At 49.8% G+C, this 17,542-nt stretch overlaps 1 protein-coding gene across 1 annotated transcript in view; it reads left to right on the top strand.

The window, feature by feature from the left end:
- The window catches only part of crocc2 (ciliary rootlet coiled-coil, rootletin family member 2), a 201,131-nt gene that overhangs the window by 103,312 nt on the left and 80,277 nt on the right, over positions 1-17,542 (top strand). Inside the window, exons 17-18 of the mRNA XM_046292232.1 lie at positions 1,083-1,313; positions 14,991-15,184. Coding sequence (XP_046148188.1) covers positions 1,083-1,313; positions 14,991-15,184 — 425 coding nt within the window. The remainder of the gene's footprint in view (positions 1-1,082; positions 1,314-14,990; positions 15,185-17,542) is intronic.

Here is a 17,542-nt window from a genome sequence, read left to right as displayed (position 1 = left end):
CTACTAGGAGGTGAGGTGAGGAGGAGGAGGTGAGGTGAGGAGGAGGTGAGGAGGTGAGGTGAGGAGGAGGTGGTGCAGTGAGGTGAGGAGGAGGTGAGGAGGAGGTGAGGAGAGGTGAGGATGAGGTGAGGAGGTGGTGAGGTGAGGATGAGGTGAGGAGGAGGTGAGGTGAGGTGAGGATGAGGTGAGGAGGTGGTGAGGTGAGGAGGTGGTGAGGTGAGGAGTGGGTGAGGTGAGGAGGAGGTGAGGAGGAGGTGAGGTGAGGTGAGGATGAGGTGAGGAGGTGGTGAGGTGAGGATGAGGTGAGGAGGAGGTGAGGTGAAGAGGAGGTGAGGATGAGAATGAGGTGAGGAGATGGTGAGGTGAGGAGGAGGTGAGGATGAGGTGAGGTGAGGAGGAGGTGAGGATGAGGTGAGGTGAGGAGGAGGTGAGGATGAGAATGAGGTGAGGATGTGGTGAGGTGAGGTGAAGAGGAGGTGTGGATGAGGTGAGGTGAGGAGGAGGTGAGGTGAGGAGGAGGTGAGGTGAGGAGGAGGTGAGGTGAGGAGAAGGTGAGGAGGTGGTAAGGTGAGGAGGTGGTGAGGTGAGGAGGAGGTGAGGAGGAGGTGAGGTGAGCAGGAGTTGAGGTGAGGAGGAGGTGAGGTGAGGAGGAGGTGAGGAGGAGGTGAGGTGAGGAGGAGGTGAGGTGAGGAGGAGGTGAGGTGAGCAGGAGTTGAGGTGAGGAGGAGGTGAGGAGGAGGTGAGGTGAGGAGGAGGTGAGGTGAGGAGGAGGTGAGGTGAGGAGGAGTTGAGGTGAGGAGGAGGTGAGTTGAGGAGGAGGTGAGGAGGAGGAGGTGAGGAGGAGGTGAGGAGGAGGTGAGGTGAGGAGGAGGTGAGGTGAGGAGGAGGTGAGGAGGTGAGGTGAGGAGGAGGTGAGGAGGAGGTGAGGTGAGGAGGAGGTGAGGTGAGGAGGAGGTGAGGTGAGGAGGAGGTGAGGAGGTGAGGTGAGGAGGAGGTGAGGTGAGGAGGAGGTGAGGAGGTGAGGTGAGGAATCACAAAAACATTAAATGAGATGGATTCAAGATGATTGCATGTGGTTCCAGATCGAGGGTGAGAAGGCGGAGCTAGGTGAGCGTCGTCGGGAGGCGGAGGTGGAGAGGGCTTCGGCCAGGGAGGAGATGGGGAGGCTGCAGCAGGAGCTCCAGGACCTGATCGCTGACAGACGGTCCCTGGAGAGCTCCTATAGCCTCCTGCAGGAAACCAACCAGAGACTGGAGGCTGAACTGGCACTGCTGCAGAGGGAGAACAACCAAATCCTGGAACAGCATGCACAGGTCAGGCTCAGACCTCCTCTTGATCCTCCCTCCTTTCCTCCCTATCTTCTTCCTCTCAGCCCTCCCTCCTGCCTTTCCTCTGTCCTCCTCATCTTCCCTCGGTCATCCCTTCATTCCCCTCCCTCTCTCCCTCCTCCATCCCTACCTCCCTTCAAATCAAATCAAATGTATTTATATAGCCCTTCGTACATCAGCTGATATCTCAAAGTGCTGTACAGAAACCCAGCCTAAAACCCCAAACAGCAAACAATGCAGGTGTAAAAGCACGGTGGCTAGGAAAAACTCCCTAGAAAGGCCAAAACCTAGGAAGAAACCTAGAGAGGAACCGGGCTATGTGGGGTGGCCAGTCCTCTTCTGGCTGTGCCGGGTAGAGATTATAACAGAACATGACCAAGATGTTCAAATGTTCATAAATGACCAGCATGGTCAAATAATAATAAGGCAGAACAGTTGAAACTGGAGCAGCAGCACAGTCAGGTGGACTGGGGACAGCAAGGAGCCATCATGTCAGGTAGTCCTGGGGCACGGTCCTAGGGCTCAGGTCCTCCGAGAGAGAGAAAGAAAGAGAGAATTAGAGAGAGCATATGTGGGGTGGCCAGTCCTCTTCTGGCTGCCGGGTGGAGATTATAACAGAACGTGGCCAAGATGTTCAAATGTTCATAAATGACCAGCATGGTTGAATAATAGTAAGGCAGAACAGTTGAAACTGGAGCAGGAGCATGGCCAGGTGGACTGGGGACAGCAAGGAGTCCTCATGTCAGGTAGTCCTGGGACATGGTCCTAGGGCCCAGGCCAGTTGAAACTGGAGCAGCAGCATGGCCAGGTGGACTGGGGACAGCAAGGAGTCATCATGTCAGGTAGTCCTGGGGCATGGTCCTAGGGCTCAGGTCCTCCGAGAGAGAGAAAGAAAGAGAGAAGGAGAGAATTAGAGAACGCACACTTAGATTTACACAGGACACCGAATAGGACAGGAGAAGTACTCCAGATAAACAAACTGACCCTAGCCCCCCGACACATAAACTACTGCAGCATAAATACTGGAGGCTGAGACAGGAGGGGTCAGGAGACACTGTGGCCCCATCCGAGGACACCCCCGGACAGGGCCAAACAGGAAGGATATAACCCCACCCACTTTGCCAAAGCACAGCCCCCACACCACTAGAGGGAAATCTTCAACCACCAACCTCCCTTCCTCCCTATCTTCTTCTTCTCAGCCCTCCCTACCTCACTCCCTCCTGCCATTCCTGTGTCCTCCTCATCTTCCCTCGGTCATCCCTTCATTCCCCTCCCTCCCTCTCTCCTCCATCCCTACCTCCCTTCCTCCCTATCTTCTTCTCAGCCCTCCCTACCTCACTCCCTCCTGCCATTCCTGTGTCCTCCTCATTGTCCCTCAGTCATCCCTTCATTCTCCTCCCTCTCTCCTCCCTCCACCTCCACCTCCCACCCCCACCCTCCCTCCTCCTTCCTCCCCCTCCACCTAAGGGAGTCACACCACTAGTGATTCACAGCTCTGAGCAGCTTTATGGGTCTCATTGTCACATTAAAACCCAATAGGAGATATTGGATCCATCTGCCTTGGTACTCAACACCTCTTTCTCTGACTCCGATGTGAATCTTGGCTCTGCAATGTGTTTTATGAGGAACATGGGAGAGGGGAAGGCAGGGGATCCTCGTGTACGCATGTGAGCTGGAAAGGATAAATAGATATTACAGACATGTAACATCGAAGCAGAATGGGATGAGTGAAAGAACCAATAAATTAGCGCCTGTACGGCTGTACACTGAACCTGTACCACTCTTTCCCTCCTCCTAATCCCAATCCCAGAGTTTTCCTGTTCTGTTTCCTCTCAGCAACATTAGAAATCATTCCATTTGACTGTTTTATTAGAATAGAACTCTGTGTTGATAGAGAGAATGTTCACGATTGTTAAACATTCCATCTGGACAAATCCCTTCCAAACATTATCCGATAATTTATCTGAGATAAACTACGACACTACATCACTTTCTGCTCGTTGTTTTATAGCTCTTATTTGGGAGCAATTCACACTCTTAATATTGGTCTATGGCTTCCTTTTCGTATTTAGCTAATGAGAGGCTGTATGACATCCTGCGATTAATATTTAGTTTGTTCATTTCCCAAAAACAAATAAATGGCAATCGTTATTGGTGTTCAAACAGTACTTGAATTCCATTTCGTTCATTTGTTTTTCTAAACCCCAATGCGTTGTTTGTCTAGAGAGAAATCCAATAATTCCCAGGACAAATCTATGTGGCGTGTTGGGCTGAAGGGAGTTGTAGTTTTCTTTCTTTCTTCTTTGTGATAGGAGGCGATATTTTGACCTCCGGATGAAAAGCGTGCCCATAGTAAACTGCTTGTTACTCAGGCCCAGAAGCTAGGATATGCATATAGATTGGTAGATTTGGAGAGAAAACACTCTAACGTTTCTAAAACTATTAAAATAATGTCTGTGAGTATAACAGACCTAAAATGGCAGGCGAAATTACTTAAATGTAAATGTAAATGACAATCCATCCCCCCCCAAAAAATAAATTAATCCACTGTCACCTTTATAATAGGGCGAAATCAGTCCCACTGATCCTCAAGAAGTTTTAAACAAATATTTAACCGAGTTCAGCGCAGAAACGTGTTAATTAACTACAATGACCATAATCCATTGCGCTCAGAGAGGAAAGAGGTTTCACTCTCGCCAAAATCTGTCCAAATGAAACCCAATATGTTTCTATGTGCTTAGCTTGGTCCTCAGCTTGTCGCCTGCCTTCCCTTCCTTTGGGACTCCCATTGTTAGGGCGGACACATGAGCATCTCCTCATTACATACAGATCTCTGGACAGATACACTTTCACGCCTTCTACGTTACATAAGAGAGAGGAATATACACAACAAGTAGGAAACAGAAACTGTTTCTGGAAGTTTACCTTATCTACGTTGAAGAACTAGTATAATGATTTAGTCAGTCAGCTCTCCACATATCTCTAGTTAGGCTAGCTAAATAGGATGACTGATGACAGTACAGTACACTGGTTACTGCTGACTAGCTGCTACTGCCTGCCTGGCTTACTGCTACTGTCTGGCTGGCTGGCTGGCTGGCGTACTGCTACTGTCTGGCTGGCTGCTACTGCCTGGCTGGCTGACTGCTACTGTCTGGCTGGCTTACTGCTACTGCCTGGCTGCTACTGCCTGGCTGGCTGGCTGCTACTGCCTGGATGGCTGCTACTGCCTGGCTGGCTGGATGTCTTGCTGTTTGCTACTGCCTGGCTGGCTGGCTGGCTGGCTGGCTGCTACTGCCTGGCTGCCTGGCTGTCTTGCTGGTTGCTACTGCCTGGCTGGCTGGCTGGCTGGTTGCTACTGGCTGGCTGGCTCCTACTGCCTGTCTGGCTGGATGGCTGATACTGACTGGCTGGCTGCTACTGCCTTCATGGCTGGCTGGCTGCTACTGCCTAGCTGGCTGGCTGCTACTACCTGGTTGGCTGGCTGCCTCTGGCTGGCTGCTACTGGCTGGCTGGTTGGCTGGCTGCTACTGCCTGGCTGGTTAGCTGATACTGCCTGGCTGGCTGCTGCCTGGCTGGCTGCTACTGCCTGGCTGGCTGCTACTGCCTAGCTGTCTTGCTGGTTGCTACTGCCTGGCTGGCTGCCTGCCTGGCTGCTACTGCCTGGCTGGCTGTTACTGCCTGACTGCCTGGCTGTCTTGCTGGCTGCTACTGCCTGGCTGCCTACCTGGCTGGTTGCTACTGGCTGGCTGGCTGCTACTGCCTGTCTGGCTGGATGGCTGATACTGACTGACTGGCTGGCTGCTACTGCCTTCATGGCTGGCTGGCTGCTACTGCCTTGCTGGCTGGTTGCTACTGCCTGCCTAGCTGTCTGCCTAACTGCCTGGCTGGCTGCTACTGCCTAGTTGGCAGCTACTGCCTGGCTGGCTGGCTGGCTGCCACTGCCTGGCTGGCTGCTACTGCCTGGCTGGCTGGCTGGCTGCTACTGCCTGGCTGGTTAGCTGATACTGCCTGGCTGGCTGCTGCCTGGCTGGCTGCTAGTGCCTGGCTGGCTGGCTGGCTGCTACTGCATGGCTGCCTGGCTGTCTTGCTGGTTGCTACTGCCTGGATGGCTGCTACTGCCTGGCTGCCTGTCTTGCTGGTTGCTACTGCCTGGCTGGCTGCTACAGCCTAGCTGGCTGGCTGCTACAGCCTAGCTGGCTGGCTGCTACAGCCTGGCTGGATGCTACAGCCTGGCTGGCTGGCTGATACTGCCTGGTTGGCTGGCTGCTACTGGCTGGCTGGCTGGCTGCTACTGGCTGGTTGGTTGGCTTGCTGGCTGCTACTGCCTGCCTGGCTGGATGGCTGCTACTGCCTAGTTGGCTGGCTGCTACTGACTGGCTGGCTGCTACTGGCTGGCTGCTACTGCCTAGTTGGCTGGCTGTTACTGGCTGGCTGCTACTGTCTGGCTGCTACTGCCTGGCTGGCTGCTACTGGCTGGCTGGCTGCTACTGCCTGCCTGACTGGTTTCTACTGCCTGCCATGCTGGCTTGCTGCCACTGCCTGGCTGGTTGGCTGGCTGGCTGCTACTGCTTGGCTGGCTGGCTGCTACAAACTGGCTGGCTGCTACTGCCTGGTTGGCTGGCTGCTACTGGCTGGCTGGCTGCTACTGCCTGGCTGGCTGGATGGCTGCTACTGCCTGGCTGGTTGCTACAGCCTGGCTGGCTGGCTGCTACAGCCCGGCTGGCTGGCTGCTACTGCCTGGCTGGCTGCTACTGCCTGGCTGGATGCCTGCCTGGCTGGCTGCTACTGCCTAGTTGGCTGCTACTGCCTGCATGGCTGCCTGGCTGCTACTGGCTGGTTGGCTGGCTGCTACTGGCTGGCTGGCTGGCTGGCTGTTACTGCCTGGCTGGCTGGCTTGCTGGCTGCTACTGCCTAGTCGGCTGCTACTGCCTGCCTGGCTGCCTGGCTGTCTTGCTGGTTGCTACTGCCTGGCTGGCTGCCTGCCTGCCTGGCTGGCTGCTACTGCCTAGTTGGCTGCTACTGCCTGCCTGGCTGCCTGGCTGCTACTGGCTGTTTGGCTGGCTGCTACTGGCTAGCTGGCTGTCTGTTACTGGCTGGCAGGCTGCTAATGGCTGGCTGCTACTGCCTGGCTGGCTGGCTGCTACTGGCTGGCTGGCTGCTACTGCCTGCCTGGCTGGTTTCTACTGCCTGCCTTGCTGTCTTGCTGCCACTGCCTGCCTGGCTGGCTGTTACTGCCTGGCTGGCTGGCTGCTACTGCCTGGCTGGCTGGCTGGCTGCTACTGCCTGGCTGGCTGGTTGCTACTGCCTGGCTGGCTGGTTGCTACTGCCTGGCTAGCTGGCTGCTACTGCCTGGCTGGCTGGTTGCTACTGCCTGGCTGTCTGGCTGCTACTGCCTTCCTGGCTGGCTGGCTGCTACTGCCTTCCTGGCTGGCTGGCTGCTACTGCCTTCATGGCTGGCTGGCTGCTACTGCCTGGCTGGCTGGTTGCTACTGCCTGGCTGGCTGGTTGCTACTGCCTGGCTGGCTGGCTGCTACTGCCTGGCTGGCTGGTTGCTACTGCCTGGCTGGCTGGTTGCTACTGCCTGGCTGGCTGGTTGCTACTGCATGGCTGGCTGGCTGCTACTGCCTGGCTGGCTGGCTGCTACTGCCTGGCTGGATGGTTGCTACTGCCTGGCTGGCTGGCTGCTACTGCCTGGCTGGCTGGTTGCTACTGCCTGGCTGGCTGGCTGCTACTGCCTGGCTGGCTAGTTGCTACTGACTGGCTGGCTGGTTGCTACTGACTTGATGGCTGCTACTGCCTTCCTGGCTGGCTGGTTGCTACTGGCTGGCTGGCTGGTTGCTACTGCCTGCCTGGCTGGCTGCTACTGCCTGACTGGTTGCTACTGGCTGGCTGGTTGCTACTGCCTGCCTGGCTGGCTGCTACTGCCTGGCTGGTTGCTACTGGCTGGCTGGTTGCTACTGCCTGCCTGGCTGACTGCTACTGCCTGGCTGGCTGGTTGCTACTGCCTGGCTGGCTGGCTCTTACTGCCTGGCTGGCTGGCTCTTACTGCCTGGCTGGCTGGCTGGGCTGGCCTGGCTGGCTGGTTGCTGGCTGGCTGGCTCTTACTGCCTGGCTGGCTGGCTCTTACTGCCTGGCTGGCTGGTTGCTACTGCCTGGCTGGCTGGCTGCTACTGCCTGGCTGGCTGGCTCTTACTGCCTGGCTGGCTGGTTGCTGCTGCCTGGCTGGCTGGCTCTTACTGCCTGGCTGGCTGGCTCTTACTGCCTGGCTGGCTGGCTGGCTGGCTCTTACTGCCTGGCTGGCTGGCTCTTACTGCCTGGCTGGCTGGTTGCTACTGCCTGGCTGGCTGGCTGCTACTGCCTGGCTGGCTGGCTCTTACTGCCTGGCTGGCTGGCTCTTACTGCCTGGCTGGCTGGTTGCTACTGCCTGGCTGGCTGGCTCTTACTGCCTGGCTGGCTGGCTGGCTGGCTGGCTGGCTCTTACTGCCTGGCTGGCTGGCTCTTACTGCCTGGCTGGCTGGCTGCTACTGCCTGGCTGGTTGCTACTGCCTGGCTGGCTGGTTGCTACTGCCTGGCTGGCTGGCTCTTACTGCCTGGCTGGCTGGCTCTTACTGCCTGGCTGGCTGGCTCTTACTGCCTGGCTGGCTGGCTGCTACTGCCTGGCTGGCTGGCTCTTACTGCCTGGCTGGCTGGCTCTTACTGCCTGGCTGGCAGATTATTATTTGAAGGAATAAAATATTAATATACAAAGAAAATGTTCTACCATCGTAATTTCATGTTTTTCTACTGATATCGACCCAATGTGGAATATTTTCCATGTTTATTATTTCATGTTACATTTCATTATCAAAACCGAAAACCGAAATATTATTATTTTTAACGAATCGAACCATAACTGATCTGACTTCAAAAATACCTAATCGCTCAGCACTACCCCCTATTCCCTATATAGTTGCTCAGCACTACCCCCTATTGCCTATGTAGTGGACTACTTTAGACCAGAGCCCCTATTCCCTGTATAGTGCACTACTTTAGACCAGAGCCCTATTCTCTATATAGGTCACTACTTTAGACCAGAGCCCTATTCCCTATATAGTGCACTACTTTAGACCAGAGTCCCTATTCCCTGTATAGTGCACTACTTTAGACCAGAGCCCCTATTCCCTGTATAGTGCACTACTATAGACCAGAGCCCTATTCCCTATATAGTGCACTACTTTAGACCAGACCCCTATTCCCTATATAGTGCACTACTTTAGACCAGAGCCCTATTCTCTATATAGTGCACTACTTTAGACCAGAGCCCTATTCCCTATATAGTGCACTACTTTAGACCAGAGCCCCTATTCCCGGTATAGTGCACTACTTTAGACCAGAGCCCTATTCCCTATATAGGTCACTACTTTAGACCAGAGCCCTATTCCCTGTATACTGGACTACTTTAGACCAGAGCCCCTATTCCCTGTATAGTGCACTACTTTAGACCAGAGCCCTATTCTCTATATAGTGCACTACTTTAGACCAGAGCCCTATTCCCTGTATAGTGCACTACTTTAGACCAGAGCCCTATTCCCTATATAGTGCACTACTTTAGACCAGAGTCCCTATGGCACCCTATTCCCTATATAGTGCACAACTTTAGACCAGAGCCCAATTCCCTATATAGTGTACTACTTTAGACCAGAGTCCCTATGGCACCCTATTCCCTATATAGTGCACTACCTCTGCTCTGGTCAACAGTAGTGAACGGTTTTGGGAATTTGAAGCCTAGCATGTCAGGAAATGGTCTTTTCCACTCAGCAGGGAAAACTCTAGAATTACAGGGTAATATTATGATATCCTGCATTGTGAGAGGTTACCAAGGCAACGTCCCAAATGGCACGCTTGTTCCCTAGTGCACTACTTTTGACCAGGGTGCCATAGGGGCTCTGGTTAAAAGCAGTGCACTATGTAGGGAATATAAAAGGAATGGGGAAGAGGTATTTGGCATTACAGGCCATGATTTTTTTTACCCTGGAGCCTCAACATAAACTCTCTGATTGACGGGCAATATCCCGTTTAAAAAAATAATAATTATGTTACTGCGTGATATAGGATTACCGTACGGTGAATAATAATTTAGATCTGGTGAACGTTTGACCCTCTCCTTCCCTAATCGGAAAGCCTGGTGTCGTCTATGGACAAACACAGCACACACACAAAAAAGGGGTCTGAAAGTATTCAGACCCCTTAACTTTTCCCCCATTTTGTTACATTCCAGCCTTATTCTAAAATGTATTAAATTGCTTTTTTCCCACATCAATTAACACACAATACCCCATAATGACATCACAATACCCCATAATGACATCACAATACCCCATAATGACATCACAATACCCCATAATGACATCACAATACCCCATAATGACAAAGCAAAAACATATATATATATTTTTTTGCAAATGTATTACAAATAAAAAACTGAAATATCAAATGTACATAAATATTCAGACCATTTACACGGTACTTTGTCCTGTATTTTTGGAGTCTCCCCCATTCCTCTCAGCTGATCTTCTCAAGCTATGTCAGGTTGGATGGGGAGCGTTACTGCACAGCTATTTTCAGATCTCTCCGAAGTTCAATCGGGTTCAAGTCCGGGCTGGGCCACTCAAGGACATTCAAAGACTCCCGCGTTGCCTTGCCGGTGTGCTTAGGGTCATTGCCCTGTTGGAAGGTGAACCTTTGCCCCAGTCTGAGCAGGTTTTCATCAAGGATCTCTCTGTACTTTGCTCTTTTCATCTTTCCTTCCATCCTGACTAGTCTCCCAATCCCTGCAGCTGAAAAACATCCCCACAGCATGATGCTGCCACCACCATGCTTCACCGTAGGGATGGTCCCAGGTTTCCTCAAGATGTGACGCGTGGCATTCATGCCATAGAGTTCAATCTTGTTCATCAGACCAGAGAATCTTGTTTCTCATGGTTTGAGAGTCTTTAGGTGACTTTTGGCAAACTTAAAGTGGGCTGTCATGTGCTTTTTACTCTCTACCATAAAGGCCTTATTGGTGGAGTGCTACAGAGATGGTTGTCCTTCTGGTAGGTTCTCCCGTCTCCACAGAGGAACTCTAGAGCTCAGTCTGAGTGACCATCGGGTTCTTGGTCACCTCCCTGACCAAGGCCCTTCTCCCTGATTGCTCAGTTTAGCCGGGCGGCCAGCACTCAGAAGAGTCTTGGTGGGTCCAAAATTCTCCATTTAAGAATGATGGAGGCCACTATGTTCTTGGGGATCTTCAATGCTGCAGAAATGCTTCTTCAGATCTGTGCCTCATCACAATCCTGTCTCGGAGCTCTACAGACAATTCCTTCGACCTCATGGCTTGGTTTTTGCTCTGACATGTACTGTCAACTGTGGGACCTTATATAGACAGGTGTGTGCCTTTCCAAATCATGTCCAATCAATTGAATTTACCACAGGTAGACTCCAGTCAAGTTGTAGAAACATCTCAAGAATGATCAGTGGAAACAGGTTAAACCTGAGTCCGATTTCTAGTCTCATAGCAAATGGTCTGAGTACTTATGCATTCACTACCCTAAGTTTGTAAAAGCTTTGGTTTCATGCATGTTAACATTAGAAGCCTACTCCCTAAATTTGTTTTACTCACTGCTTTAGCTAATCTGCCAACCTGGATGTCTTAGCCACGTCTGAATCCTGGCTTGGGAAAACCACCAAAAACTCTGATATCTCCATCCCTAACTATAACATTTTCCGCCAAGATAGAACTGCCAAAGGGGGATGTGTTGCAATCTACTGTCTTACTATCCAGGTCTGTACCCAAACAATTCGAGCTTCTACTTCTAAAATTCACCTTTCCAGAAACATGTCTCTCACTGTTGTCGCTTGCTATAGACCACCCTCTGCTCCGAGCTGTGCCCTCTACACCATATGTGAATTGATTGCCCCCCATCTATCTTCTGAGCCTGCGCTACTAGGTGACCTAAACTGAGACATGCTTAACACCCCGGCCATCCTACAATCTAGGCTTGATGCCCTCAATCTCACACAAATGATCAATGAACCTACCAGGTACAACCCCAAATCCGTAAACACGGGCACCCTCATAGATATCATCCTAACTAATTCGCCCTCCAAATACACCTCTGCTGTTTTCAATCAAGATCTCAGCGATCACTGCCTGCATCCGTAATGGGTCTGCGAACAAACAACCACCCCTCATCACTGTCAAACGCTCCCTAAAACACTGCGATAAGGGGTATCCTGGAATGACATTGACCTCATCCCGTCAGTAGATGAAGCCTGGTTATTCTTTAAAAGTGCCTTCCTCACCCTCTTAACTAAGCATGCCCCGTTCAAAAAATGTAGAACTACGAACATATATATCCCTTGGTTCACTCCAGAGCTGACCAGCATAAAAACATCCTGCATTAGCATCGAATAGCCCCCGTGATATGCAACTTTTCAGAGAAGTTAGGAACAAATATACACAGGCAGTTAGGAATGTGCATCCTGTAGTACAAACTCAACAGTTCTGGGATACTGTAAAGTCCATGGAGAATAAGACCAGCTGCCCACTGAGGCTAGGAAACACTGTCACCACCGATAAATCCACTATAATTGAGATTAACAATAAGCTTTTCTCTATGGCTGGCCATGCTTTCCAGCTGGCTACCCCTACCCCGGTCAACTGCCCGGCACCCTCCACAGCAACCCGCTAAAGCCCCCACCATTTCTCCTTCACCCAAATCCAGATAGCTGGTGTTCTGAAAGAGCTGCTAAACTGACCATCCTACCGATCCCTGACTTTGGCGATGTCATCTATAAAATAGCCTCCAACACCCTACTCAACAAATTGGATGCAGTCTATCACAGTGCCATCCGTTTTGTCACCAAAGCCCCATACACTACCCGCCACTGCGACCTGTACGCTCTAGTTGGTTGGCCCTCGCTTCATTCTCGTCTCCAAACCCACTGGCTACAGGTCATCTACATGTCTCTGCTAAGTAAAACCCCGGCTTATCTTAGCTTACTGGTCACCATAGCGGCACCTTCTCGTCGCAAGCGCTCCAGCAGGTATATCTCACTGGTCACCCCCAAAGTCAATTCCTCTTTTGGTCGCCTTTCCTTCCAGTTCTCTGCTGCCAATGATTGGAATGAACTGCAAAAATCACTGAAGCTGGAGACTCATATCTCCCTCACTAGCTTTAAGCACCAGCTGTCAGAGCAGCTCACAGATAAGTGCACCTGTACATACTGTAGCCCATCTGTAAACAGCCCATCTATCTACCTCATCCCCATACTGTATTTATTTATTTATCTTGCTCCTTTGCACCCCAGTATCTCTACTTGTACACTCATCTTCTGCACATCTATTCACTCCACTGTTTAAATTGCTAGATTGTAATGGCCTATGTATTGCTTTTCTCCCTTATCTTACCTCATTTGCACATATTATATATACTTTTTATTTTTATTTCATGTAAATTTCTACTGTATTATTGACTGCATGTTTGTTTATTCCATGTGTAACTCTGTGTTGTTGTTTGTGTCGCACTGCTTTGCTTTATCTTGGCCAGGTCGCAGTTGCAAATGAGAACTTGTTCTCAACTTGTCTACCTGGTTAAATAAAGGTGAAATAAAATCAATAAAAACCACTGTCTGTGTTGGTGGACCATTTCAGTTTGTCTGTGATGTGCCTAGAAATGTAAAACGTTCCACCTTTTACACTGCTGTCTCTTCGATGTGGACAGGGGGCTTCTCCCTCTGCTGTTTCCCGAAGCCCACGATCATCTCCTTTGTTTTGTTGACATTGAGTGATAGGTTGTTTTCCTGACACCACACTGAGTGCCCTCACCTCCTCCCTGTAGGCTGTATCGTCGTTGTTGGTAATCAAGCCCACTAAGCAGCTGAAGAAATGTAGCTTTGTCAGCCAAAACCCCAACAAAATTTTACAGATGCACAATCGAGAGCCTCCTGTCACAGTCTGGTACGGCAACTGCTCCGCCCTCAACCGTAAGGCTCTCCAGAGGGTGGTACGGTCTGCACAACGCATCACCGGGGGGAAACTACCTGCCCTCCAGGACACATACACCACCCAATGTCACAGGAAGGCCAAAAAGATCATCAAGGACAACAACCACCAGAGCCACTGTCTGTTCACCCCACTATCATCCAGAAGTCATTACAGGTGGATCAAAGCTGGGACCGAGAGACTGAAAAACAGCTTCTATCTCAAGGCCATCAGACTGTTAAACAGCTTCTATCTCAAGGCCATCAGACTGTTAAACAGCTTCTATCTCAAGGCCATCAGACTGTTAAACAGCTTCTATCTCAAGGCCATCAGACTGTTAAACAGCTTCTATCTCAAGGCCATCAGACTGTTAAACAGCTTCTATCTCAAGGCCATCAGACTGTTAAACAGCTTCTATCTCAAGGCCATCAGACTGTTAAACAGCTTCTATCTCAAGGCCATCAGACTGTTAAACAGCTTCTATCTCAAGGACATCAGACTGTTAAACAGCTTCTATCTCAAGGCCATCAGACTGGTAAACAGCTTCTATCTCAAGGCCATAGACTGTTAAACAGCTTCTATCTCAAGGCCATCAGACTGTTAAACAGCTTCTATCTCAAGGCCATCAGACTGTTAAACAGCTTCTATCTCAAGGCCATCAGACTGTTAAACAGCTTCTATCTCAAGGCCATCAGACTGTTAAACAGCTATCACTAACTCAGAGAGGCTGCTGCCTACATGGAGACCCAATCACTAGACACTTTAAATAATGCCACTTTAATAATGTTTATATATCTTACATTACTCATATCACATGTATATACTGTATTTAATAATGTTTATATATCTTACATTGCTCATATCACATGTATATACTGTATTTAATAATGTTTATATATCTTACATTGCTCATATCACATGTATATACTGTATTTAATAATGTTTATATATCTTACATTGCTCATATCACATGTATATACTGTATTTTAAACCATCTACTGCATCTTGCCTATGCCGCTATGTCCATGTTCTCATTCACCCTTTTAGATGTGTGTGTATTAGGTAGTTGTTGGGGAATTGTTAGATTACTTGTTAGATATTACTGCACTGTCGGGAACTACAAGCACAAGCATTTAGCTTACACTCGTATTAACATCTGCCAACCATGTGTATGTGACCACTAACGATTTGATTTGACTTGAAACAAGTATTTCTGTTTTCAATTTTTTATTAATCTGCAATAATGTCTTGAACCCTGTTTTCGCTTTGTCATTATGAGGTATTGTGTGTTGGAAAATGTTTTTATGTAATCAATTTTAGGGTTAGGCTGTACTTTACTGAACACTTTACGAATGCACTGTCTCTGTGTCAGTTAGCAGGTCAGTCTGTGGTTGTAATGTCTCTGTGTCAGTTAGCAGGTCAGTCTGTGGTTGTGATGTCTCTGTGTCAGTTAGCAGGTCAGTCTGTGGTTGTGATGTCTCTGTGTCAGTTAGCAGGTCAGTCTGTGGTTGTGATGTCTCTGTGTCAGTCTGTGGTTGTGATGTCTCTGTGTCAGTTACCAGGTCAGTCTGTGGTTGTGATGTCTCTGTGTCAGTTAGCAGGTCAGTCTGTGGTTGGTGGTTGTGATGTCTATAAGATGTCCCTGTGTTTATGCCCAGGTTAATAAGCAGGTCCAGTCCTTGTCCGACCAACTGACTTCCTGCCGTAGAGAGCTGGACAGCAAGGCTGTGGCCCTGCAGAGGGCCCATCATGACAGAGAGGATGTGGCCAAGGACAAGGCCAGTCTGGGGGTCCAGCTGACTGCCGTTGACCGCAGGGCATGGGGCCTGGAACAGGAGCTGGCGATTCTCAGGTAAGACAGTGTGTGTTTGGGCGTGGGGAGGGAGGGAGGGAGTGTGGTTATGTGGGTCTGGTTCTTTCTTGTACAGAACGTGTGTCGTTGTGTAACAAGACGTTTCAGGTTGGGTTTTATTGACGGAGTATACCAACCGTGGTCCATTGAATTTTACTGCTTCATGTACCTATAGGGTTTCAACGGTCCTATTTTCAGAGCCCTAACTTCTTTACCAAACTTTGTGTGTGTGTGTGTGTGTGTGTGTGTGTGTGTGTGTGTGTGTGTGTGTGTGTGTGTGTGTGTGTGTGTGTGTGTGTGTGTGTGTGTGTGTGTGTGTGTGTGTGTGTGTGTGTGTGTGTGTGTGTGTGTGTGTGTGTGTGTGTGTGTGTGTGTGTGTGTGTTATTGCACTGCAGCAGATGTACTCTCTCTCTCTCTCTCTCTCTCTCTCTCTCTCTCTCTCTCTCTCTGTCGTTCTCTCTCTCTCTCTCTCTCTCTCTCTCTCTCTCTCTGTCGTTCTCTCTCTCTCTCTCTCTCGTTCTCTCTCTCTCTCTCTCTCTCTCTCTCTCTCTCTCTCTCTCTCTCTCTCTCTCTCTCTCTCTCTCTCTCTCTCGCTGTCTCTCTCTGTCGTTCTCGCTCTCAATTCAAATCAATTCAATTCAAGGGGCTTTATTGGCATGGGACAGACATGTTAGCATTGCCAAAGCAAGTGAAGTAGATGAAATCTAATTGTGTTGTTGTCCTGGGGCTCTGTAGGGTGTGTTTGTGTTTGTGAACAGAGCCCCAGGATCAGCTTGCTTAGGGGACTCTTCACCAGGTTCATCTCTCTGTAGGTGATGGCTTTGTTATGGAAGGTTTGGGAATCGCTTCCTTTTAGGTGGTTGTGGAATTTAAAGTTTATTTTCTGGATTTTGATAATTAGTGGGTATCGGCCTAATTCTGCTCTGCATGCATTATTTGCTCTGCATGCAGAGTCTTCATTTGGTGTTTGTCCCATTTTGTTCTTGGTTGAATTCTTGGTCACAACCAGAAAGGGCAATGTGTTCTATAACTGATTCAAGTATTTTTAGGCAAGTATTTTTTTTGTGTGCTCTATGTGGTGCACCATTATTTTGGTCTTACTGAGATTCACAGTCAGGGCCCAGGTCTGTCAGAATCTGTGCAGAAGATCTAGGTGCTGCAGTTCATCCACTCCAATTTGCTTACCGCCCAAATAGGTCCACAGACATGCAATAGTGGGACAAGAGGGTACCTATGCTGTTCATCGACTTTTCAACACCATAGTTCCAAGCTCGGCATACAACTGGGTACTCACAGACAAACTGATCCTCATTGGTCCAGCCCACACTGACAGCGTGGCCACGTCCAACTCAATCATCAAGTTTGCGGAAGTGGTAGGCTTGATTACCAACAACGACGAGACGGCCTACAGGGAGGAGGTGAGGGCCCTCGGAGTGTGGTGTCAGCGAAAATAACCTCACACTCAACGTCAACAAAACTAAGGAGATGATTGTGGACTTCAGGAAACAGCAGAGGGAACACCCCCTATCCACATCGAGCAGCGCCTATTCAACGACTGCGTGGCCACGCACAAACCTCAATCATCAAGTTTGCGGACGACACAACAGTGGTAGGCTTACCAACAACGACGACGGCCTACAGGGAGGAGGTGAGGGCAGGAGGCTGAAGAAATTTGGCTTGTCACCAAAACAAACTGCACTCACAAACTTCTACAGATGCACAAAAGCACTCGATGAGCATCCTGGCGGGCTGTATCACCGCCTGGTACGGCAACTGCTCCGCCCTCAACCATAAGGCTCTCCAGAGGGTAGTGAGGACTGCACAACGCATCACCGGGGGCAAACTACCTGCCCTCCAGGACACCTACACCACCCGTTGTTACAGGAAGGCCATAAAGATCATCAAGGACATCAACCACCCGAACCACTGCCTGTTCACCCCGCTATCATCCAGAAGGCGAGGTCAGTACAGGTGCATCAAAGCTGGGACCGAGAGACTGAAAAACAGCTTCTATCTCAAGGCCATCAGACTGTTAAACAGCCACCACTAACATTGAGTGGCTGCTGCCAACACACTGTCATTGACACTGACCCAACTCCAGCCATTTTAATAATGGGAATTGATGGGAAATGATGTAAATATATCACTAGCCACTTTAAACAATGCTACCTTATATAATGTTACTTACCCTACATTATTCATCTCATATGCATATGTATATACTGTACTCAACATCATCGACTGCATCCTTATGTAACACATGTATCACTAGCCACTTTAACTATGCCACTTTGTTACTTTGTCTACACACTCATCTCATATGTATATACTGTACTCGATACCATCTACTGTATGCT

The sequence above is a fragment of the Oncorhynchus gorbuscha genome, linkage group LG02, assembly GCF_021184085.1.
Source record: "Oncorhynchus gorbuscha isolate QuinsamMale2020 ecotype Even-year linkage group LG02, OgorEven_v1.0, whole genome shotgun sequence".
Classification (NCBI taxonomy): Eukaryota; Metazoa; Chordata; class Actinopteri; order Salmoniformes; family Salmonidae; genus Oncorhynchus; species Oncorhynchus gorbuscha.
Note: the sequence above shows the minus strand (reverse complement) of the source record. Positions and strands in the feature narration are given on the sequence as shown.